The 26,254-nt window shown below is 42.0% G+C and overlaps 1 protein-coding gene across 17 annotated transcripts; it reads left to right on the top strand.

Moving 5' to 3' along the window:
• The first annotated feature begins 1,988 nt into the window (after positions 1-1,988).
• Positions 1,989-26,254, top strand: LOC147344473 (ATPase PAAT-like). Of its 17 annotated transcripts, none has more exons than XM_086378049.1 (7): positions 2,004-2,452; positions 4,010-4,213; positions 5,017-5,089; positions 7,723-7,929; positions 14,380-14,834; positions 20,167-20,419; positions 24,855-26,254. In XM_086378049.1, exons 1-6 carry the CDS (start codon positions 2,295-2,297, stop codon positions 20,399-20,401), a joined length of 1,332 nt encoding a protein of 443 aa, XP_086234175.1. In that variant the 5' UTR covers positions 2,004-2,294; the 3' UTR covers positions 20,402-20,419; positions 24,855-26,254. The 17 variants fall into 17 exon arrangements, with proteins under 17 accessions (XP_086234188.1, XP_086234175.1, XP_086234176.1 ...); XM_086378063.1 differs by having other exon boundaries at positions 2,034-2,452; positions 4,010-4,095; positions 7,823-7,929; XM_086378052.1 differs by having other exon boundaries at positions 2,040-2,179.

Genomic DNA, 26,254 nt, shown 5'->3' with positions numbered 1-26,254 from the left:
ATTTCTCTAAGCTCAAAGTCACTGGTTGTCTGAGGAGGACTTACAAATAGCTGAAAAAAGAAGAGAAGCTAAAGGCAAAGGAGAAAAGGAAAGATATGTCCATCTGAATGCAGAGTTTCAAACAATAGCAAAGAGAGACAAGAAATCTTTCCTAAGTGATCAATACAAAGAAATAGAGGAAAATAATAGAATAGAATAGAATGGAATGGAAAAAATTAGAGATCTCTTCAAGAAAATTAGATATACCAGGGAACATGTCATGCAAAGATGGGCACAATAAAGGACAGAAACAGTATGGACCTAACAGAAGCAGAAGGTATTAAGAAGAGGTAGCGGGAATACACAGAAGACCTATACAAAAAGATCTTCATGACCCAGATAACCACGATGATGTGACCATTCACTTAGAGCCAGACATCCTGGAGTGAAGTCAAATGGGCTTTAGGAAGCGTCACTAGGAACAAAGCTAGTGGAGGTGATGGAATTCCAGCTGAACTGCTTCAAATCCTAAAAGACAATGCTGTGGACATGATGCATTCAATATGACAGCAAATTTGGAAAATTCAGCAGTGACCACAGGACTGGAAAAGGTCAATTTTCAGTCCAATCCCAAAGAAAGGCAAAACCAAAGAATGTTCAAACTATCGCACAATTGCAGTCATCTCAAACACTAGCAAAGTAATGCTCAAAATTCTCCAAGCCAGGTTTAAACAGTGCATGAACTGAACTTCCAGATGTTCAAGCTGGATTTAGAAAAGGCAGAGATACCAGAGATCAAATTGCCAACAACCGTGGGGTCATAGAAAAAGCAAGAGAGTTCCAGAAAAACACCTACTACTGCTTCATTGACTAAGCTAAAGCCTTTGACTGTGTGGATCACAACAAACTGGAAAATTCTTAAAAGATGGGAATACCAGACCATCTTACCTGCCTCCTGATAAATCTGTATGCATGTCAAGAAGCAACAGAACTGGACATGGAACAATGGACTGGTTCCAAAGTGGGAAAGGAGTGCATCAGGGCTGTATATTGCCACCCTGCTTATTTAATTTATATGCAGAGTACATGAAGTGAAATGCTGGGCTAGATGAAGTACTAGCTGGAATCAAGATTGCAGGGAGAAATATCAATAACCTCAGATATGTGGATGATACCACCCTTAAGGCAAAAAGTGAAGAGGAACTAAAGAGCCTCTTGATGAAGGTGAGAGAGGAAAGTGAAAAAGCTGGCTTAGAATTCAATTCAAAACACTAAGATCATGCCATCTGGTCCCAATCACTTCATGGCAAATAGATGGGGAAACAATGGAAATAGGGACAGACTTTATTTTCTTGGACTCCAAAATGACTGCAGATGGTGAATGCTAAAATTCACCATGAAATTAAATAATTAAATAATAAGCCATGAAATTAAAAGACACTTGCTCCTTGGAAGAAAAGCTATGACCAACCTAGACAGAACATTAAAAGCAGAGACATTACTTTGCTGAAAAAGGTCCGTCTAGTCAAAGATATGGTTTTTCCAGTAGTCATGTATGGATGTGAGAGTTGGACTCTCAAGAAAGTTGAGCGCTGAAGAATTTATGCTTTTGAACTGTGGTGTTGGAGAAGACTCTTGAGAGTCCCTTGGACTGCAAGGAGATCAAACCAATTAATCCTAAAGGAAATCAGTACTCAATATTCATTGGAAGGACTGAAGCTGAAGTTCCAATACTTTGGTCACCTGATGTGAGGAACTGACTCATTGGTAAAGACCCTGATGCTGGGAAAGATTCAAGGCAGAAGGAGAAGGGGATGACAGAGGATGAGATAGTCGGATGGTATCACAGACTGGATGGACATGAGTTTGAGCAAGCTCTGGGAGTTGGTGATGGACAGGGAAGCCTGGTGTGCTGCAGTTCCTGGGTCGGAAGGAATGGGCCACGACTGAGTGAATGAACCTAAAGTTAAGTAAAGGCTGGGAGGGTGGGGGCGGGGTGTCTGACCACCGCACTGCGCCTGCGCGTAGCCCAGAGGGTGGCCCACGAGCTGTCAGGGCGCATGCTCTAATCTGGCGCTTTCCGCGAGCCATCCCACCGCGGCCCAGTGCTTTTGAACCCCGCTGCCAAATCCAGCCGGCGCGCGTGTGCGTGTCTGCCTTAGCTGGTCTCCAGACAACGGGGAACTGCGGCCGCTCTCAGGTTTGCCGGGGGCCGAGCCGGAAGTTGCCCTGTTCTTTCACCTTCCCTCGATCTGGCGTAAATTAAAGAGCTATAGAGAGAGGTTCTGGAGCCGGCCTGGTCCGTAGGTGGCCGAATGGAGACCATACACGGGCCACCGACCCGGCGCCCGACCCTGGCCTCTTCCTGGGATGCAGCGTTCGGAGCCTTGGCCCAGAGTCTCCGTCTCACCCCGGATGGTCTCGGCGACCGGGACGCCGACTGGGAGGAGCTGCTGGCGCCGCCCGCCTCTGGGTGCGCTGGGCCGGCGGGGACTGGGTTGTGCTCAGGGACACATCCGCGCTCCAGGGGGAGCCGCGAGGGGAGACGGGGACCCTGAGGGGAGAGTGTCTGCGCCCGAAATGCGGGAGCCGAGCGGGTGACGGGGCTGTGCGGGCGGCGAGGGCGAAAGGGCCGGGCCCGGGTGGCGGGAGGACAGAGGGGCGTCCGCGGGAAAGCTGAGGGGACTCGGGGGTGAATGTTGGGGACGGGGGGGCAGTTAAGTGGGAGACAGCGTTTCACAGACACCCGCCTTGAGTCCATCTCGTCGGCCTCTGAGGCCCCTTGTCGGGATCAGAACCGGCCTCTTGTCCTGAAACAAAAACCTGTCTACCAATGCATGCATGCTAAGTCCTTCAGTCGTGTCTTGACTCTTGGTGACCCGCGACCCTATGGACTGTAGCCCGCCAGGCTCCTCTGTCCTAGGGATTGCCCAGTTTAGAATACTGGAGTGGGTTGCCGTGTCCTCCTTCAGGGGATCTTCCCCCCACCCAGGGATCGAACCCGCGTATCCCGTTGTCTCTTGGATTTGCAAAGGATGCTTTACCGCTGAGCCAGCTGGGAAGCCCGTGGGCTAAAATAGGCCTTTAAAAAAAATCCAAATGTGGAAAAATCATCAGTTTAATTTTGAAAATGGCACATTGTTCCCCTTTATTCTGTACCTGCCCCCAACCCCTAACTTCTGAACGGTTTTTGAATTCACAGTAGCTGACCAGTAAGTCATTAACTGGTCGGGCAGTTTTCAGGAAGTCGCTTAGGGTGTAGATAGAGGTCCAGGGGGAAATAGAGTGGAGAGCCCTGGAGTCTAAAGCATCATTTCCTCATGATTTCCGTATTGAGCATTTATGTGATCAGTGCTTTGCAGGGTGCTTGGACTCCAAATGCAAATATCAATTAATTGGATAACATGTCAACCCCTGTGGCCCATTAAGGGGGTTAATAACAGTGTTCTGTTAATGACAGGGAACTATAATACTGCATGTTGTCGTTCAGTCTCTCAGTTGAGACCGACTCTTTTCAACTCCATGGACGGCAGCAGGCCAGTCTTCCCTGTCCATCACCGTCTACTGGAGCTTGCTCAAACTCATCCATTGAATCAGTGATGCCACCCAACCATCTGAGCTTCTGTCATCCCCTTCTCCTGCCTTCAATCTTTCCCATCATCAGGGTCTTTTCTAATGAATCAGCTCTTCGCATCAGGTGGCCAAAGTATTGAAGCTTCAGCTTCAGCATCAGTCCTTTCAATGAATATTCAGAGCTGTGTGTGTGTGTGTGTTAGTCACTCAGTCAATGTCAGACAATGTCGGACAAAGTGTCCGACTCGGTCACTCCATGGACTGTAGCCCACCAGGCTCCCCTGTCCATGGGATTTTCCAGGCCAGGATGTTGGTGTGGGTTGCCATTCCCTTCTCCAGGGGATCTTCCCAACCCAAGGATCAAATGTAGGTCTCCTGCATCGCAGGCAGATTCTTTACCATCTGAGCCACCAGGGAAGCACTATAAACTACATAATATTCTTCATTTTCTTTTCAGCCAGGATCACGTGATTTTGAAAAGGAACCTGAACGGCCAAGATGAAAACCCCTGCTTTCTTCACCTGAGATGTGACCCTCATGGAGGTGAAGAAATCGTTTCTATTGGCATTTTAAGTTCAGCAAGAAATATGGAAGTATACTTAGGAGAGGAGTACTGTGGAACCAGTAGGGGCAAGAATGTTTGTAATGTTCTGGATAACAGGTTTGTGCCTTATGCATGTGAAAGTGTTCTTCTGAAGTAGTGTTTTATTTTCTTGAGCTTTTGCAGTATTTGTTGATTCTCTGACTTGGTGACTAGGGAAGAAAAGATAACATACCAGCAGACGTAGAAGTTTAGACCTTTAGGGATCTTAAAGACAGTCTAGAGCAGTCTAATTGTGTGTATGAATGTGGAAATGGAGAGCTAATGGAAGAGAGAGAAGTTGGTAAAAGATCATAGCTAGTTTGGGAAAAAGTTTGATGCAAATGAAGTTCTGGTAAGTTTCTTATTTGTTTTCTTTAACTCATAAGGAATCTGTTTTCCAAAAATCACTTTGTCACTCAGCCTGGAACTTTGAACATTTTCTTGTAGGATGCCGTTACCAAATAGTGCGTGAGCTCAAAACTGTTCTGTACTGGCAAGCTTAACCCATTATTAGACTTTTTCATTTTTTTCTCCCAGTTTTTTATGAAGATTCTGTTCTAATCTTTCTTCAATATGAATCAAAGTATGAGCTGTTTTATGTACTGTCTGTACTGTGTATGACAGATATATTGTTGAGCTTTAAAATATGCTCAGTGCTGCGTGAGTATACACTGGATATCTAATTTAATTTTCTGCTATAATTAGTAAGTGGCAGATGTTGTCTTCATATCTAGTGGAATTCAGTAGGAAGTCTCTACTGTTCATGCCTCACCAGGAAAACTGAATCTGAGGATTAAAATATTGTCCTTTATTTTTAAATATAGCTCTTCTTAGTGATAATGTATGCAATTTTTAATAAATCAGTTCTTTTCTATTTTTAGTGAACATGAAAAGATTACTTTGTACAAAAAATGTCTAAAGTTGGAGTCTTCCACACATGCTTGTAAAATAAAGGTAAGTCATTCCTAAATTGTAGCTAATTTAAAACTACAGTTGCTTTCCTAATATATAGATATATTTATTTCCATAAATTGATAATGTAGTTAGTCCAGTGTGGTCCCTGGTTTTATTTCAAAAATACTTAGTAAACACATGTAAAAAGAAATTCTTTTCTAAAATATTATCAACATTCTTTTAAAATTTGATCATTTATTTCCTATGGTCATGTCAATGTACTTTTGTTAGTATAGCAGTGTTGGACACAATTAAAGAAATTTCAGACGAGGGCATCACAAAGTTAAAGGAGTTTAGACTGATGTTGTCAGCATGAAAAATTTTATTAAGGTAAACTCTACTGATGTCATCAGATCTAGAGGAAGGGTACTGAGCTGGATCTCATAAGTCCTGACTAATAAGCGAGCCTCTTTCTGACTAAAGAAGTGACCTTGGGCAAGTTTCTTCATCTTTGGGGACCTACTTTATGGGTAATAATAGGGAGCTAAAGAAAATTCTTGGATTATTTTTATCTTTAAAATTCTGTGCTGATTATTACTTACAGACGAGCACAGAACTGATTATCCCAAGATGTTGTTTAGGTGTATACACTAATGGCTTCTAAAGTCATTTTAATAAAGTGATGCATTCATCCAACACATATTCAGTTCAGTCGCTCAGTCATGTCTGACTGTTTGTGACCCCATGAACTGCAGCACGCCAGGCCTCCCTGTCCATCACCAACTCCCGGAGTTCACCCAAACCCATGTTCATTGAGTCGGTGATACCATCCAACCATCTCATCCTCTGTTGTCCCCTTTTCCTCCTGCCCTCAATCTTTCCCAGCATCAGGGTCTTTTCAAATGAGTTGGCTCTTCGCATCCGGTGGCCAAAGTATTGGAGTTTCAGCTTCAACATCAGTCCTTCCAATGAACACCCAGGACTGATCCCCTTTAGGATGGATGGTTGGATCTCCTTGCAGTCCAAGGGACTCTCAAGAGTCTTCTCCAACACCACAGTTCAAAAGCATCAATTCTTCAGCGCTCAGCTTTCTTCACAGTCCAACTCTCACATCCATACATGACCACTGGAAAAACAATAGCCTTGACTAGACGGACCTTTGTTGACAAAGTAATGTCTCTGCTTTTTAATATGCTGTTTAGGTTGGTCATAGCTTTCCTTCCAAGAAGTAAGCATCTTTTACTTTCATGGCTGCAGTCACCATCTGCAGTGATTTTGGAGCCCAGAAAAATAAAGTCAGCCATTGTTTCCACTGATTCCCCATCTGTTTGCCATGAAGTGATGGTACTGGATGCCATGATCTTAGTTTTCTAAATGTTGAGCTTTAAGCCAACTTTTCACTCTCCTTTTTCACTTTCATCAAGAGGCTGTTTACACATATTAGAGTGCTTATAGATAGCGGCTGCTGTATTGGGCATTTAGGAAGTGGCAGTTATGAAATAAACTGGAATGTTGCTCATATTATAGTGGCAAGATAGGTAGATTAAGTGTGCAAAATACATACAACATTCACTGGTGAGAAAGGCTTGGCGGTTGAAAAGCATAATATGCATTTTGAAATGTGGGTATATACATTTCATGAGGTTCTTCCTTGTTGATGACAGTCACATCTTTGGTGCCACACTAAGTTTTTAGATCATGGGTCTGTATTCACCTGTGTCTTTGTGTGATGTATGGGTTTGTTGTCTCTGAAGATGAATGGGGTTTGTAACTGTGCTGTGGAAGTACCAGGGAGTGCAGAGAGTTTCATTTAGGAAAATCTTTGGGTTTGTATGAAGGCCTCTTCTGGGCCAGTAGTACCTTCAATAGTTTATGAAAGTTAAATGAAGTTACTGCTGTGTATCTTTGAGCACTCACTCAGTGATATACACTGGACATTGTAACGCACAATCCTTATAACAACCATGTGAACTGATTTTACCCCTGGCTAAAGTTTGGCATCTGCCCAGGGTCACCCAGGCACAGCCCTCCCTGACCTCAGGTCTGTCTGATTCTAGATCCTGTTTGCTTTCCACTTTGCTACTTTGCAGTCCTACAGCACACAGGAAGCATCTTGCTTTAGAAGCACGTACAAGATGAGGCAGCATAAAGCTCTGAACAGCTTCTGGGACAGAAGCCAGAAGAACTAGGCTCAAAGACCGACCGTTGTTTACTCTGTTGACAAAGTAGAAAATCACCGTGAACTTGTTTTTCCTATGTAAACTATTGAGATCTGTTAGGTTGTCTTAATATTCCTTATGGTTTTAATTCTAAAATACTGAGTTATATTTAGCACTTCACAAACATTTTGCATGGGATCCTGGACAGTCATCTTTTGTATTAAATGATATAGCATGTTTCAGGATGGTAAGATCTCAGATTGATACAGTTTATCTTTAGTTCCTTAAACAAGAAAACATTATTAAATAAAACATTATTTATACGTAATCTTTTACTTAAAAGGGCTTTTTATATTTTCCTTGTTCTTTTGAATCTTTTCTTGGCTTTTACTGTTCTAGAGACAACTTAAAAATGTACTTGAATTTAATTTTTAGATTCTTGAATGCTTCTTTCTTCAGTATTAATAAGAAATGACCTTAAATAATGGTTGTTTTTATTACTATTAATTTTGCTGAACTTTTTTGTTATAATAGCTGCTCTCCTTTGGTGAAAAGAACTGTGTGTTCATCAGTAAAGTTGTGGTACACGTAAGGCCAGTCTTGGCACATTCTTCAGCAGGCTCTCCCACTCTAGGATCAAGGATAGACCTGGAGAGGGTCCAAACCATCATGGAGTCCATGGCGTCAAAGTTATCACCTGGAGCTCAGCAGTTGATGAATATGGTGAGATTCCAGCAGCAGGTGAGTAGGAACGGATTTCTTTCTGGATACCATTACAGTTCTTTAAATAATAGCTTTTTATTAGGACATGTGGTGACATAAATCTTTTCCACTTAACTATTGTTATTGATGTGACTGTTATCTTTACTAACTTTTCTAAAAGTAACATTCTGTAGCCTTATGCCCTTACAAACAGAATATTTCTATTACAGACTTCATAATTTTCTATGAATTCACTCATTTATTCACTCAGCAAGTATTTACTTAGCCCCTTCTTTGTGAATGATGCTCTGTTCTAGTTACTACAGAAGGTTCCAAGGTGAATTAGTCTACGGCCTGTCCCTAAAGGTCTCTGTGGTCTTATTAAGGGACTACATAGGTGGGATTCAGTTCAGTTCAGTTCAGTTGCTCAGTTGTGTCCGACTCTTTGCGACTCTGTGAATCGCAGCACGCCAGGCCTCCCTGTCCATCACCAACTCCCGGAGTTCACTCAGACTCACGTCCATCGAGTCAGTGATGCCATCCAGCCATCTCATCCTCTGTCGTCCCCTTCTCCTCCTGCCCCCAATCCCTCCCAGCATCAGAGTCTTTTCCAATGAGTCAACTCTTCGCATGAGGTGGCCAAAGTACTGGAGTTTCAGCTTTAGCATCATTCCTTCCAAAGAAATCCCAGGGCTGATCTTCAGAATGGACTGGTTGGATCTCCTTGCAGTCCAAGGGACTCTCAAGAGTCTTCTCCAACACCACAGTTCAAAAGCATCAATTCTTCGGCGCTCAGCCTTCTTCACAGTCCAACTCTCACATCAGAACATGACCACAGGGAAAACCATAGCCTTGACTAGATGGACCTTTGTTGGCAAAGTAATGTCTCTGCTTTTGAATATGCTATCTAGGTTGGTCATAACTTTCCTTCCAAGGAGTAAGCATCTTTTAATTTCATGGCTGCAGTCACCATCTGCAGTGATTTTGGAGCCCATAAAAATAAACTCTGACACTGTTTCCACTGTTTCCCCATCTATTTCCCATGAAGTGATGGGACCAGATGCCATGATCTTAGTTTTCTGAATGTTGAGCTTTAAGCCAACTTTTTCACTCTCCACTTTCACTTTCATCAAGAGGCTTTTTAGTTCCTCTTCACTTTCTGCCATAAGGGTGGCATCATCTGCATATCTGAGATTATTGATATTTCTCCTGGCAATCTTGATTCCAGCTTATGCTTCTTCCAGCCCAGCGTTTCTCATGATGTACTCTGCAAAGAAGTTAAAAAAGCAGGGTGACAATATACAGCCTTGATGTACTCCTTTTCCTATTTGGAACCAGTCTGTTGTTCCATGTCCAGTTCTAACTGTTGCTTCCTGACCTGCATATAGGTTTCTCAAGAGGCAGGTCAGGTGGTCTGGTATTCCCATCTCTTTCAGAATTTTCCACAGTTTATTGTGACCCGCATAGTCAATAAAGCAGAAATAGATATTTTTCTGGAATTCTCTTGCTTTTTCCATGATCCAGCAGATATTGGCAATTTGATCTCTGGTTCCTCTGCCTTTTCTAAAACCAGCTTGAACATCAGGAAGTTCACGGTTCAAGTATTGCTGAAGAGGGCTGCAACATGAGAGAGAGAGAGCAGTATGGATTAAATCTTCAGTGCTGGAAGGAATATAATGTAGCTAGGAAATGGATAGAAGTTCATTTCTCTGGAGTGAAGAAGCGATAGGGGAAGCTTCAGGTAGACTAGGGCTGGATCATAGAGGATTTTGAATGCTTTTATGAAGCTTGTGGGCATGTTTTACCTGTTTTAATTAACTCTAGTTCACTATTACGTGTAAGATGAGGAGTCAGTAGAAAGTGAGACTGCAGGAAGCAAAGGATCTCTGTGTTATTTCTCGTCCAGATGCGGGTTAAGAGGTCTAAACTTGAAGGAGGACCCTAGTGCTGGGTTGTGAGATGCTACAACAGTGGAACCATTGGGACTTGACAATAACTTGTATGGGGTTTTGGGGGGAAAAATAGAATCAAACGTGAAACCAAACTTTCGAAGATAGTGATGTCAATAATACACAGGGAATGCAAGGGAGGGAGTGACTTGGAGGGAAAAAAAGTTTATTTGGGGAGTATTGAGTTTTCTATGTGAATACCATGTTCCTGGGGTGACGTTGTGAGCCTTTGGAAACACAGGGGCAGGGGCATCCCTAGTAGATGACAGAGAAGGTGGTGAAGGGAGAGACCGGGGCCAGGAAGGAAGACCACAGGCGAGCAACTGTGTTTTCTCGGAGCACAGGGAGAAGGGTGAGGAGGCGGAGTGCAGGAGCCACTGTTTAGAGTAGCAGAAATGTGATGTCAGTTCAGTTCAGTCGTGTACGACTCTTTGAGACCCCATGAACTGCAGCACACCAGGCCTCCCTGTCCATCACCAACTCCCAGAGTCCACCTAAACCCATGTCCATTGAGTCAATGATGCCATCCATCCATCTCATCCCCTGTCGTCCCCTTCTCCTCCTGCCCTCAATCTTTCCCAGCGTCAGGGTCTTTTCAAATGAGTCAGCTCTTCACATCAGGTGGCCAAAGTATTGGAGTCTCAGCTTCAACATCAGTCCTTCCAATGAACACTCAGGACTCATCTCCTTTAGGATGGGTGGTTGGATCTCCTTTCTGTCCAAGGGACTCTCAAGAGCCTTCTCCAACACCACAGTTGAAAAGCATCAGTTCTTCGGCGCTCAGCTTTCTTTATAGTCCGGCTCTGATGTCAGGAGACCTGAATTCAGCGCTGACAGTGTTAGTTCTGTGCTATTTAGCATTGCTTCCTCTATTTAAGGATAAATTTCTTCATGTTTACTATCTAAAGGTTAATTGTTTACAATCTAGCAATGCTGCTGAGATCATAAGATGAATGTGGAAGTTTAAATCAAATAATACAAATAAAAAAGTCATATAACTTCTGTGAGATTTTCCAACATTAATTTAGTAGGAGTATCATTGGAGGGACAGGCAGACATAGAACAGGAGAGCTGGTGATGACCTTGGAAACCTCAGAATGGAGAGCTTCCAGAAGAACAGAGTCCGTCCTCTTCGTTCTCTGGTACAGTGATCTCACCTGCACAGCTCAGGAGGTTCCTAACAGATGCTCCTGCTCCAGTGCTCCCTCTCCACAGAGCAACCAGGATGATCTCAGAGGGTCCATCAGACTCGACTTCCCCTGTGTAATGTCCCCGAACTGCTTCCCCTCACCCCAGAGTTAATCCAGATTCCTCACCCTCTCATCTCAGATCTGGGCCATTGTTCCCTCCTCAACACCATCTCCTGTCACATCTCCTCAGATGCTCGTCTCTGGACATTCTGAGGTGTGTGTTCCCCAGATATCCACCTGTGCTCCCACCTCAGGACCTCTGCACTCTTAACTGTTCTCTTTGGCCAGAATCCCCTCTTCTCGATCTTAGCAAGTCTGCCCTTTTCTTGTTCTTTCAGCCTCATCTTAAATGTTCCATCTTGAGTGAGACCTTCACCAGCCACACTGGTGCACTATCTGTATCATATTTTCATCATGGCTTTCTTCATTATTTTTGTTGTTTTATACACACACACACACACATATTTTCATCATGGCTTTCTTCATTATTTTGTTGTTTTATATACACACACACATATATACATGTATATTTACTGCTCTGTTTATCTCATTAAAATATAAGCTTTGTGCAAACAGGAATCTGATCTGTCTTATTTATGACTCTAATGTATATGCTCCTTGATTATCAACTCAGCTTCTTTTGCAGATCCTTAATGGGCCAGCTTGAATAGCGAGGAGATGGAAACCAGGTTCTGAGGGATTAGATAGTAAATGAGTAGTTGGAATGTGGAGGTAGCCAGGTTAAAGTAGGTTGTTTCAGGAAGGCTAGAGATAGGAACCTGCCTGCATCAGAATCCCTTGGAAAGCTTGTAGAGACAGAACACTGGCCCTCAGTTGTGACCTGAAACCCTGAGGGTGTGATTCAGGACTCAGCTATTTCTAACCAGCAACAGCAGATGAGCCCTATGCATAGTGTATTTTAAGAACAAATGTTTAAGGGGAAAGATCCAATGGACATAGAGATTAAAAATTTAAAAACAGAAGAAACTTTGTGTGTGTGAAAGATTTTGGAAACATTCAAGACGGTTAATGGATTTTAAAAAATCAATTCATGACTGATACTTTTAAAAACTTGTGTTTGGAAAAGAAATGATGGCAAAGTTTCAGGTGTTTTTTTTTGCCATGTCTTTAAGGGTTTTTTTTTTTTTTTTTGCTTGTGTATTTAATTCCCAAAACAATATGCTTTCTTCATCATGAATTTATGTCAGTTCAGAAGTGCATTAGGTAAATCATAGGAGTGCTTGCCCAACTCTTACCTTACTCTCAAGCTTGATGTGTGTCTCTGTAGCTTTGTCTCATCCAGAAATGCAAGTCCTCCAACCAGCAGCACATGTTATTGTAACCTGTTTCCCATTATATGCATATGCTAAATCCTTACCTGTGCGGGCATTTGGGAAACACCCTGGGGAAGAAAGGAGATCCTGTGAAATCTTCTTTTAAACATGCTAATAAAGATCCTATTTCTATGGGGAGACTATATTTATGGAATTCTGATGGGATATACCTGGTTCTCTGGAATTGCTTTTGTTTGCAAACAAGTAATCCATGGACTGTCTTTCTGAGAAGTGTCGCATAAGCTCTGTAAGTATCTGTTGAGTGTAGAGGAGGGGTGTTTCATGATCAGAACCCCTCCTCCTGTGTAAGGGGTGTAGCCACGCACACTGTTGCGAGCCTGCCCGTGTTCTTTGGGGCAGGGCCTGTCCTGAGGGGAAAGGAAGGGCCTGGGAGCAACTTCCTGGCCTCTCCTTGCTTCACATGTGCCTTGTGGTTCCTTGTTTCCTGAAAAGTTTTATTAAAGTGGTTTCTTATTTCCTTGTATTTGCAGTTCACATGTGCTGACTTTGATTTGTTTTTGCTTCAGCGGTTTAGAATAATTGAGTAAGAATTCTGTCTGATAGTGTCTGGCATATGCTTGTCATTTAAAGTTATCTGAGTGAAAGCTCTGGGCCATTTTCTCAAAGAAAATATATTCAGTTATTCTAAGAATTTTCACTATTTACCTTGTTCATCTTAAAAAATAAAAATATTCTCTTTGTCCTTGTTTTTTCAAGGTGATTAAAAAGTTAAAGCAAATCCTTTAAGATGTTCAGAGATAAAGATTTAATTTTTCAGAATTCTGGGAGTATATATACAAATTTGTGTTTGCTTTTCACTGTCTTATTTCCAGGGCCTGAAACAGTACCTAACACAGAGTAGATTTCTGGTAAATATTTGTTGAATGAATGAGTTCTGGGCTAATTTTATCCAAGGATCATTTTTTAGTACATCCAGAAAATTTATGGATCAAGTGTCTTCACCTGATCTTGAATAATAATACTTTTCTTAGTCTCTCTTACAAGGTATTGACAGTGTTAACTATAAGATGATATCCCCTGATAAGAATCTCTAGGACTTCCCTGGTGGTCCAGTGGTTAAGACTCCAAGCTTCCATCTGCAGTGGGCATGGGTTCGAACTCTAGTTGCAGAATTAAGATCCCTTGAGTGGTAGAGTGCAACAAAATAAATAAACAGATAAGTTAATAAAAAAGAATTTCTAGTAGAGTTCTGGGTTTAGAGTTTAGGGTAGAGCCATCTAATGTAACAGCTAGGCTGGAGATAGTTTTGCTTTGTCTTGTGGAAAAATTGAGGAACATGGCAAGAGCATGCCTCTCTGGAGGAAACTGTAACCTATCAGAGGTGAGCCATTCTTCTCAGGAAGTAATACACCCTAGCTGGGCTGAGGCCACAAAACGTATTCATTATGCTATAAATTATCATGGCAGTCATGGCCCCAAAGTAGCTCATTTTAATAATTGAAAATGTCACAAAAGTATTCAGACTTTAAGTATATAGGTAGAACATCAAACTTTAAGCAAGTAACTATCTAGTCTATCTTCCAGTGAAAACAAATTGCATATCCTTAGGGTGGCCTACATTTGTGACAGTGGGCAGATGATTTTTAATTCTAGGAAAATTATCAATTATTGTGACTCATTAGAAAATACCATAGCTTAAGGAGGGCTTTGTAGTAGAAACATTAAAATATGCCTGTGCAATTTTACTAAGTATGCTTGTATTTACTTGAAGATTTTCCTTAGCAAAACTACACTGAAATGACTAGAAGTCCTGACTCTGGAGCTGGGTGTCTGGGGTTCCAGTCCTAGTTCTGCCACCAATGACCGTGTTACCCTGGCCGAGTTAGCTTTAGTCTTTTCTCCTCAACTCAATACTGGGACAGTGGCTGTGGCCTGCTCCACGTGAACGTTCTGAGGCTCAGATGGAAGAAGGCACCTTGCCTGACTCGAGGTCACTCCAGAGTTAGCTGTCACTATCACTAATGTTCCTGCTCTTTCCTCATCTGCCTTCCTTAGAATTGTGTTGCCATCGGAGAGCAGCTCCAGTCGATCCTGGGAAACACGGGACACAAGCACGTGATGGGGCTGCCGTCCTCGTCTACTCCGGGAGCCTTCGACAAGTCATCCTGCACACCTTTTCCTTTCAGAACTGGATTGACATCTGGAAACGTGACTGAAGACTCGGAGGCTACCACTGAGAAGAGTCTGCAGCCAGCTGGTGGAGGAAGTATGAGCAGCCTCCAAGAGTGTAAAATTGTGCCACAAAGCCGTTCTATTCTTGAGAATGATCTGAAGAATGCAGTATCTTCTTTCTTATCAAAGAAAGCAGGTGACAGCTCACACATACCTAACTCCAAGTTGCTGCCTTTTCTGCAGAATTTGTGTGGCCAGGTGAGCCATCTCCAGGTGGGACCCGGCACCAAGTGGCAGGACAGCATCACCAAGCCTGGCGGAGGCGCCGGGGGTGTCACGTAAGTGTTTAGACCCGTGTGGTTGAGATGGGGTGTGGGGGAGGATGCGGAGGCAGGTGGGGGAAAGAGGTTTGTTTCAGTAGCTTCTGCCTGAACTTGTTTGCGGAGAGAACTGTGGGAGCTTTGACATTTCACCATTGACACACATAGAAGAAAGAAATATTCTGCAGAGTAGAATGTGTTGCTTTGAAAGAAGTGTGTAAATTGGAGGTGCCGAGCACTTCTCAGGCCTTTGGTGGGAGGAGTATAAGCGGCAGACAAGGGTCGGAGTAGAGAGTTACCTGTATGAAGGGAGAGGAGCTGTGGTAGCCATGACGTGCACAGTTTGCCTGATTGTATGAACTGAACCATTGCAACGGATTTTCTTTGTAGATCCTGTGTGACCTGGGCTGATTTTCGAGTCATCCAAACATTTCTCAGCTTGTAATTGTTAATAGTGTACAGGCCCTTATTCTCTGATCTCAGAATTCCAATTTTTTCCACTCCTACTTTGATTGAGGGGTAGTTAAGTGTTTAGTATGTGCAGGAGATGCAAGAGATGCAGGTTCGATCCCTGAGTCGGGAAGATCCCCTGGACTAGGAAATGGCAACCCACTCCAGTATTCTTGCCTGGAAAGTTCCATGGACAGAGGAGCCTGCTGGGCTACAGTCCATGAGGCTGCAAAGACTTGGGCGTAACTGAGCACACACACACCTCCTTTAGATAGATGGAATGTTTCCAAATATTGCACTAGATGGGAATTCAGGACTTCAGCCATGGTTCTGACTTAACTATTTTACCTTACTATTTCAGTCTTTTGATTTAGACTTTTTTTACATCTCAAATGAGGTCATTGTATTGGTTGAAATTTTCTTAATGTATTTAATAGCATTGAAATTTGAGGAGTTTAGTAAGTTATTGAAACAAATGGTAGTTCTTGGGAAGAACAAGGAAAGGTAACAGTGTTTTTTAATTGTTGATAGTCTTCATCAGTGTTAACGTGTGACTGGCAAAACAAACAAATACTACAAGGCAAAGGAAGAAGAAACCTAAACATTTAAAAACTGCGCTTCCTTGATAGCTCAGTTGGTGAAGAATCTGCCTGCAATGCAGGCGACCCTGGTTCAATTCCTGGGTCGGGAAGATCCGCTGGAGAAGGGATAGGCTACTCACTCCAGTATTCCGGCCTGGAAAATTCCATGCATTGTATAGTCCATAGGGTCGCAAAGAGTCGGACACGACTGAAGGACTTCCACTTCCACTTTTCTGATTCCAGCTGAGCTGGAATGTCTCCAGTTCTCTCAGATCCTCCCTATTAACAATAAAAAATCCCTGGATATAATACAGCAAACACACAAAGACTATAAAAGGTGGAGAGAAGTCAGATTGCTTAGGGCCTCTGAGGCTTAGTGTTTCTTAGTTCCTGGTTATCAGAGTTTCTTTCATCATAGGGGGATACAGGATTTTATCAAGTATTTTTCCTATGGCTATTTATATGATCATGAATTTTCTTCAGTAATCTCTTCATATGGTGAATTACATTCGTTTCAAAAACTGAACCTGCCTAGCATACCTAGAATAGATCCCACTTGATTCTGGTGTCTAATTCTTTTTTATACAGTGCTGGAACTGATTTGCTAATATTTTGTCAAGTATTCTTACATAGAATTCATTGGAGATACTAGTCTGTATTTATCTTTTACTGTCTTTGTCTGGTTTTATATTATGAGCGTGATACTGGTCTCATAAAATGAATTCTACTTCTTTTTGAGTTCTATATTTTAGAAGAGATTGTGTAAAATTGATGTGATTTTCTTCATATGATGTTTGATATTGATGGAAGTCTCCAATGAAACCAGTTGGGCCTGGATGGTTTCTTTCCTGGTAACTGTTAAATTACAAATTGAATTTCTAACACAGTAAAGTTGTCAGTTCTCCCCGTTGATACGAAAGTTTAATGCAATACATACTAGAACTTCACAATATTTTGCAGACATAGACAGGATTATTTAAAAAATTCTATGAAAAGCAAAAGAGGAAGAATAGCTAAGACAACCTTGAGAAAGAAGGATGAAGTGGGAGGAGTCCCTTTTCCAGTGTCGAGTCTTCTACAGCGAGAGTATCAAGACAGGGCAGTGATGGCGGAGGGGCAGACACAGGGGTCAGTGGAGCCCAGTAGAGGGTTCAGAGGTAGACCCACACAGGTGAGCTCAACTGAGTTTTGACAGAGGTGCAACAGCAGTTCAGTAAAGGAAGAAGAAAGAGTCTTTCTGACTCATGGTGCTGGAGCAGATGGATATCCAAAGAGCAAAAAGTGAACTATGACCCAAACCTCGTACCTTATACAAAACTTCACTCAAAATGGATCAGAGCTGTACGTGTAAAACATGAAGCTGTGGAAGTTTTCTAATAATTCACAGGAGACAGTCTTTGGGAACCTAGACGAGACACCAAAAATGTTTGACCTCCATGAAAGTGTTAGAACTTTTGCTCTGTGAAAGACTCTTTTAGGAGGAATAAAATATAAGTTTCAGAGTGGGAAAGAAAATATTTTCAGATTACAAATCCAACAAATGACTTATACCTAAAATATAGAGAGTGCTGAAAACTCAACATAAAAAAAAAAAAATCCAATTAGAACATGGGCAAAAGACCATAGAGAGACATTTATACCAGATAAGATGTACAAAGCAAATAATCACATGAAAAGATGAGCTATTGTTGACCTCATGGCTATTAAGGAAGGGCATATGAAAACCACAAGACACAAGATACCACTATACAGTTATTCAAATGGTTAAAATAAAAAGTTTAAAAATGGCGACAAAACCAAATACCAATGAGAAGTTGGATCTCTCATACATTGCTCATGGGGACTTAAAGTGGTACAGCCACTTTAAAAAATGTTTGGCAGTTTCTCATAGCTGAACATGTTGTTACCAGGTGACTCAGAAATCATACTCCTGAAATTTATCCCAGAGAAATGAAAACTTCTTTTTTTTTTTTTAATTAATATATTTTTGGTTGTGCTAGGTCTTCATTGCTGCTCATGGGCTTTCTCGAGCTGTGGCAAGCAGGGGCTACTGTTCGTTGCTTGGCACGGGCTTCTCATTAGTTGCTCTGTGGCATGTGGAATCTTCCCAGACCAGAGATTAAACCCATGTCCCCTAAGTTGGAAGGTGGGTTCCTATCTGTTGTACCACCAGGGAAGTCCCCCAAGAATTTTTTTCCACATAAAAATCAATACACAATTGTTCATAGAAGCTTTATTTGTAAAAGCCCCAAACTATAAGCAACCAATATGTCTTAAAGTTGATGAATGGTTAAATTAACCCTGGTATATCCATATCATGGGATGCTATCAGCAATAAAAAGGAATTACCTATTGACACAGGCAACAATTTGGTTGTCTGGCAAAGGCATTATGCTGATCTACAAAAGAGAATCTCAAGAGGTCAAGTTACATGGATCCATTTGCGTAACATTCTCATAATGCAGATGAACACTGTAAGTGATTACCAGGTGTTTGGGATGGAGGAGATTAGGGAAGTGGATGTGACAGTGAAAGGGGAGCAGAGGGAGGTCACTGTAGTTAAGGGATAGTTCTGTCTCTTGACTGTGGTGATATTTACATGAATGTGTGTACGTGTGATAAAATGGCATACCCACACTGTACTGACATTATTATTCCATAGTTAGGTAAGAAGTAAAGACCAACCAGGACCACTGGGTGAAGGGTATGCACAAATATAGTGTCTTTACAACTTCCTATGAATCTATAGTTATTTGAAAATAAATATTAAAATAATTAATATTAAAAAATTTTTAATAAATATACATTAGGAAAAAGAAGAAAATAAAGGGAACAATAAAAAGCTTCTTATATATTCTAGAGTGTTGTTGTTTAGCCATTGTTGTTTGACTCTCTGCGACCCCATGGACGGCAGCACGGCAGGTCTCCCTGTCCTTCACCATCTCCCGGAGCTGGCTCAAACCCATGTCCATTGAGGCAGTGATGCCATCCAGCCATCTCATTCTCTGTCACCCCCTTCTGCCTTCACTGTTTCCCAGCATCAGGATCTTTTCCAATGAGTTGGCCCTTCGCATTAGGTGGCCAAAGTATTGGAGCTTCAGCTTCAGCATCAGTCCTTCCAGTGAATATTCATGGTTGATTTCCTTTAGGTTTGACTGGTTTGATCTCCGTGTAGTCCAAAGGACTCTCTTCTCCAGCACCACAGTTCAAAAGCATCAGTTCCTTGGCACTCAGCCTTCTTTACAGTCCAACTATCTCATCCATGCATGAGTTCTAGAAACCACTACATTCTAGAGTAGTGGTTCTCAAAGTTTTTGGTCTTTACCCTCTTAAAAATAATTGAGCACTCCAAAGAACTTTTATTTATGTAGGCTATATAAAAATATTTATTAGTTTAGAAATAACAATAAACCCATTACATAGTAACATAAATATCTTTTTGAAAAAATACCATATTTTCTTTTTAGAAAGTTTAGTGAGAATGGTATTGTTTCACATGTATGTAAAACTGTATTGACTTTGGGTTGTAGTTTCATATATGTTGCCTTATGGCATGTATAACTCAATATAGCTAGTAAGACTGCAGTAGAAATACTGAGAACAAACTGAATTCCCTCTGAGAAAAACACTTATCTGTACCCTAAACCTGCTACCTTAAAGAATTCTAGGAAACAGAATACACAACCATATAGCAGTTAGTCGTCACAGTAATGACCTTGTACACGGTGTGGCCTCTGGATAGTTCATTGTGCATTTATTGTACAATTCATGTTCAGATAACTTAGTGTTATTATAAAAAATACTTTTGACCTCATGGAATGCCTGGAAAAATATGAGGAGATCCTAGGGTTTTGTGGACCACACTCTGAAATTCACTGTCCTCGTCCTTCCAACGCTTTAGAAGGTTGTTCAGATGAAGAAAAGAGAAAACTGTTAAAATGCTTGGGGAAGGACTTGGAAGACATAGAAAGACCTTAAAGAAAAAGCAAGATTGCTTTTGATTTGGAGCGCAAAACCAAAAAGAAAGACCCTTTGTATCTAAACACTTGTTTTTGAGGGTAGAAATTCTGTCATCTTCATTTTTATATTCTTAATTTCAGTTTATGCTTAAATACTTAAAGAACTGAAGCAATAATAATGCTTTGAGCATTCGACATTGTATGTGTCCAGAACCTGGAAATACGTTGTAAGGAGACAGAATGTAGTTGTGGAGACAAATTTCAGCAATGTGTATCGGCTGCTTTATTGTAGTGTATTTTGGTTGTTTTGTTACAATACCAGGGAAAATTGTCATAATATTTTTTAAAATTTATTTTCAGAGTAGAAGAGCAACCTGTTTGTTCCTATTTGGAAAAGATTCTTTCTAAAAATTTGGAACTGATGGAAAAGAAACTTACAGACTACGTTGATCAGCGAATATATAAACTCCAGGAGCACATAGATAATAAGATGGCTTTGTTAATGGACTTGCTGCAACGTCCCAACTCCCCACCCTCTGGGATGCCTCTACGACATTATGACTCTGGAGATGGACTTTCAAATGGAGAAAGATAAATGCTCAACATGTACAAAGTACTACAGATATTTATTACATATTTATTACAAAGCCAAACCCCACCCCAGAAATTTATGAAAAGCAAGTATTTAATGTCCTTTGAAATGTTACCACTTACTTACGTGAAGTGACCTCAGTGTTCGTTTTCCTGCGCGCGCTGTAAATCCAGTACTGTACACTAGGTTAACACGGTGGGATCTTCAGTTATTTTTGTTTGTAATATTTTTCACTCTTACTGAAATTTATGTATACTTCTGGATTAAATGTTTAAGATTTTAAGGATTTCTAAAGCAGTTCCTTAGTTTGTATTGTATATGTGTTTCGTTGAAGTACTTTTTTTTATACAAAGACTTTTTACAGCCTTAGGAGTCTGAAAAATAATGCTTAGAGTATTTGATACTTTTTCTTTTTCTAATTGATTGTTTTTGAAAAATTGGATCCTTAAGACTTGGAAACTTTAGTTCAAATCACTCATTTACATTTCGTATTGTTTATCTCAGGTAATGAGGAAAGTGCAGTGTCTGGCATGTGTGAAAGTAGTTTACACTGAGGTTGATATTATCGGTTTCAGTACAGTGTCGCAGTAGAGAGGGGAGCACCGATCAGAGCTAGCCTGTTCCTTGTTAGGAATGTTATTGTAGATCTAGTGTTTGATGTAAAATGAGAGAAGTTATTTTATTTTATCTCAGTCAATCCAAAAGATACAAGAAACTGTTTTCCTTTCTGGACTGGTACAGGTTCCTCTTTCTAGAACCCTTTTCTGTATATTTAAAGCATGAAATTCTCAGGGTCTGCATTGAGGGGTTGAGGCATATGAATCAAAGAGATTTCAGTTCTCTCAGGCAGGCTTAATTTTTAGAAATTATAACTATCATGTGTGTTGAAGGGTGATGATTCACATTTAAAAAATAAATGTATCCACTCTGGAAACTGCTTGTCTAAGGAAACAGAATGTTTTTCTTTTCAATGTTCTTTTCTAACTGGAGGATAAGTGCTCTTACAGTGTTGTGTTGGTTTCTGCTGTACGGCGCAGATCTGCCCGTGAGTGTGTATATATCCCCTTCCTCTTGAGCCTGCCTCCCTCAGCCATCTTTTCTTAAAATGCTTTATGAAAGGGGGTGTTTTGCACTCCATACTGTGGTCAGTTCTTTCAAATGAGGACTAATTGCATACTCATTCATTTGTATCACACTACAAAGGTGGCACAGTCTATGGGACATACTCTCACTATAGCCGCTCGAGAATTTGCGTATTTTTCTATTCTTTTCTAATTCATGGGACAACATACATAGCTGTAAGATAGTATTTCCATTGTTGTTCAGGAGAAATGTCCGTCACTCCACGCTGAACCCTTTAGTTCAGTTTTACAGCGCCTGGTAGTTGTAGTCTGTTGATTTACAAAATGTTTCCTTCCAGAGCTTCCCTGGTGGCTCAGTGGTAAAGAATCGGCCTGCCAAAGCAGGCGACACAGGTTCGATCCCTGATCTGGGATGATCCCACATGCCTCGGAGCATCTAAGCCCATGTGTCACACAACTCCTGAGCCTGTGCTTCAGAGCCTGGGAGCCGCAGCTACTGGAGCCTGCATGACCTAAGCCTGTGCTCTGTAGTAAGAGAAGCCACCACATTGAGAAGCCCACTCGCTGCAACTAGAGAATAGCCCATGCAGCAACAAAAACCCGGCAAAGCCAAAAATTAAAATTATTTTAAAATATGCCTCCTTCCAGATATGTGATTCATATTACAAGTCTCACCTTGATTACATCTGAAACAGAAATATGGTTATATCAAAAAGATATATAAAGGTTCAAGACTGAAAAGACCTGATATCAAATATTCTTCAACTGAATTTTCCACTTTGTAGACACCGAAATCTCTCTCTTAAAAAAATGTGGGGAAGATGGGCCTGGAATCCAGGACTCCTTTCCTTCTCCTTGTCTCCATCCTCTGTTCCAGGTGCCCATGTAGATTTTGGTGTAGAACCTTCTTATTTTGAATTGATCTCCTTTGACATTTGAAATCCACGGCTATTGAAAGGTGAAGTGACTCATCTCTCAAGGGAAAGCAAATACAGCATCTTCCTCGTTGTCCCTTCCTGCCCTCACATCACTACTTCCTCCTTCTTAAAGGCAGTCCCACGCCCTGCATTGGACAGCAGCCCAGGGTTTCAGTATTCTACCATTATGACATTTTCTAAGTGTTCTTGGAGAACATGAGTCCATGATGATGTAGAGGAAAAAACACCAGGATAGATAAATCTGAGTTCTTCCTTGTTGGTCACTTAACTGCTGTCTAACTTTGCATGAGGGATTCAATACTTTTGATAACCTCAGTTTTCCCTGCTGTAAAATGGGAACAGCACAGTTTCCATCTTGTATGAGTTTCTAATACTCTGAACCTGAAGCAGCTAGTACAGCTCTGGCACACAGGAGGTGACAGTTAGATGCTCATCTCCCTCTTCCCTGTCCTCGGCTACGCTGAGTCTTCACTGCTGCTCTGGCACACAGGAGGTGACAGTTGAATGCTCATCTCCCTCTTCCCTGTCTTTGGCTACGCTGAGTCTTCACTGCTGCACCTGGGCTGTCTCTAGTTGTGATGCGCAGGCTTCTCATTGCGGTGGTTTCTCTTGTTGCAGAGCACGGGCTCCAGGGCACTCAGGCTCAGTCGCCGTGGCGTGTGGTCTTGGTTGCTCCACATGTGGAATCTCCCCAGACCAGGGATTGAACCCATGTACCCTGTGCATGGGTTCCTATCCACTGTACCACCAGGGGAGTCATATGATTCTTAATAACCCTAGAATTCCAGGCAATTTGAAAGCCCCGCTTCTCTTTTATTTCCTTGAGGGTTAAAGAGAAGGCAGGCCTATGTCAGTGGTGTAGGGCTGTGATTCTCAACGTGTGGCAGCATCAGTATCTCCTGGGAAGTTGTTACCTGTGCACATTCTCAGGCCCCACCCACCCTGTTTGAGTCATCAAATTGGGGGTGTGGTAGGGCACAGCAATTATGCTTTTAGTAACTCTGCAAGTGCTTCTGATACTCTGTCCAGTTTCAGAACCACTGGGACAGGGTAAGGAAGAGTACAGGCTCTGGAGGTAGGTTGCTTGGAGTCAATTTGTCTCTGCCTTCGATTAGTCTGCGCCTTTGGTCACATGCAGTGACTTCTCTGGACTTTCTCAGGCTTCTCCAGTGGCTCAGCTGGTAAAGAACCTGCCTGCCAACGTAGGCGATACAAGGGATGTGGGTTCTATGCCTGGGTCCGGAAGATCCCCTAGAGTAGGAAATGGCAACCCATTCCAGTATTGGAGCCTGGAAAATTCAACAGAGGAGCCTGGGGGCTACAGTCCATGCGGTTGCAAAGGATCGGACACAGCTGAGCGAGGGAGCACAGCACACTGGACTTTCTTAGCCACTGACTGGGAATTAGATCACATCTGCCCCTGAGAGAAGGCTGTTGAGAAGATTAACTGAGGCAGTTCTCATGAAACCTTGAGACAGTCTTGTAGTTTAGTGCCCTGTTCTCAGCTTGGCCTCACACTGAGATCGCCTGGGCACTTACAAAAAAGAAAAAAACAAACAAAAAAAACAAAACCACCTGTAGATGTATATTTATTTCAAAATAAAAGGTTAAAAATAATCCACTGGCTCTTGGGTCCCACCCCTGGAGATTGTGATCTGAGTCTAGGGTGTTCAGCTCATAGGTCTAGGTTTTGGGAAGCTCCCCTGCTGATTATAATGCACAGAAAAGCCCAGAACTAGAAGTTCAGTGTCTTGGGGACAAGAATCTGGAACTAGACTAGCTGGCTACTAACTCTGTAAATGGTCATCCCATTTATAAACAGAATGATCCGAGACAAGTTCTCAAGCTCCCTGTGAGCTCGAGCTGGGGGCACAGCCATCAGTCAGTGACTTATCAGCCATGCCCATCATCATCATCTATAAGCAGCTGACTAACAGATTTTTCAGTGTGGGCAGAGACTTCAGTCTTCCTTGTTCAGAGATCAAAGTCTCCACTTGCTGAAAGTGGGGAAAGATGATTCTGATGTGTTGTTTTCTGCTCTCTTATTGTCCAGGAGCCGTCCTCACTGGGGCTGAGTTTCAGGATCAGGGCTTTGTGGGTTTCCGCTCCCCACCGGGAGATCCCCACTCAGCCACGTTGCTAGAAGTGAACTGTGTTTGCCCCATCACAGGGTTAGCTATCAGGACTTTATGTCCTCAGTGTGAAGCTCTGGGGAGAAACATGCATGACATTGTGATGCAGGGTTCACAAAGAGGAAAAATTTCTTAGAGCCTGAAGGAGGACAGTTTTTAAAAGAAATTAACTGAATGTGAATGAACGCATACTTCATCATGGAATCTTAACGGTTAACTTTTATCTTGCCTTCTTTTTAAAGTCTTTATTGAATTTGTTTCAATTTTGTTTCTGTTTCTTATGTTTTGGTTTTTTGGTTTACAGGTATGTGGGATCTTAGTTCCTTGACCAGGGATTGAACCCACACACCCTGCATTGCAAGGCGAAGTCTTAACCGCTGGACTACCACGGAAGTCTCTATTTTTCTTTCTTCTCTCTGGCTGATGGGGGATATACTTATACGAATAGTATTTAGTAAAAATAACACTTTTTACCTGCCTCTTGAGAAACCTGTATGCAGATCAGGAAGCAACAGTTAGAACTGGACATGGAACAACAGACTGGTTCCAAATAGGAAAAGGAGTACGTCAAGGCTGTATATTGTCACCCTGCTTATTTAACTTCTATGCAGAGTACATCATGAGAAACGCTGGGCTGGAAGAAGCACAAGCTGGAATCAAGATTGCTGAGAGAAATATCAATAACCTCAGATATGCAGATGACACCACCCTTATGGCAGAAAGTGAAGAACAACTAAAGAGGCTCTTGATGAAAGTGAAAGAAGAGAGTGAAAAAGTTGGCATAAAGCTTAAGATTCAGGAAACAAAGATCATGGCATCCAGTCCCATCACTTCATGGCAAATAGATGGGGAAACAGTGGAAACAGTGACAGACTTTTTTTTGGTCTCCAAAATCACTGCAGATGGTGACTGCAGCCATGAAATTAAAAGACTCCTTGGAAGGAAAGCTATGACCAGCCTAGACAGCATATTAAAAAGCAGAGACATTACTTTGCCAACAAAGGTCCATCGAGGCTATGGTTTTTCCAGTGGTCATGTATGGATGTGAGAGTTGGACTCTAAAGAAAGCTGAGCACCAAAGAATTGATGCTTTTGAACTGTGGTGTTGGAGAAGACTCTTGAGAGTCCCTTGGACTGCAAGGAGATCCAACCCGTCCATCCTAAAGGAGATCAGTCCTGAGTGTTCATTGGAAGGACTAATGTTGAAACTGAAACTCCCAATACTTTGGCCACTGATAAGAAGAACTGACTCATTTGAAAAGACCCTCATGCTGGGAAAGATTGAAGGTGGGAGGAGAAGGGGACGACAGAGGATGTGATGGTTGGATGGCATCACCAACTCAATGGACATGAGTTGGGTAAACTCCAGGAGTTGGTGATGGACAGGGAGGCCTGCAGTCCACGGGGTCGCAGAGTCAGACACAACTGAGCGACTGAACTGAACACTTTTTAAAGTTTTTTATTTTTTGTTTTGATGTGGACCATTTTTAAAGTCTTTATTGAATGTGCTACAATACTACTTCCCTTCTATGCTTTGGTTCCTTGGTTATGAGGCATGTGGAATCTTAGTTCCCTGACCAAGGATTGAACCTGCACCCCCTGCATTGGAAGGCAAAGTCTCAACCAGTGGACCCCAAGGAAATCCCAGTAAGTATTATTTATTGAGGTAGAATTAACAAATAAAAATTTTATATATGTAAGGTA

The sequence above is a fragment of the Bos grunniens genome, chromosome 26 (assembly GCF_055505025.1).
Source record: "Bos grunniens cultivar Pamir isolate PY7600 chromosome 26, Bosgru_T2T1.0, whole genome shotgun sequence".
Classification (NCBI taxonomy): domain Eukaryota; kingdom Metazoa; phylum Chordata; class Mammalia; order Artiodactyla; family Bovidae; genus Bos; species Bos grunniens.
This window is presented reverse-complemented; position numbering and strand designations above follow the sequence as displayed.

Coding starts and splice junctions, on each gene's coding strand:
- LOC147344473 (XM_086378047.1), top strand. CDS start 3,777: ATGTCGGACAAAGTGTCCGACTCGGTCACTCCATGGACTGTAGCCCAC. Junction 7,930..14,379: donor TGGTGAGATTCCAGCAGCAG/GTGAGTAGGAAC, acceptor TGCCTTCCTTAG/AATTGTGTTGCCATCGGAGA. Junction 14,835..20,166: donor GGAGGCGCCGGGGGTGTCAC/GTAAGTGTTTAG, acceptor ATTTATTTTCAG/AGTAGAAGAGCAACCTGTTT.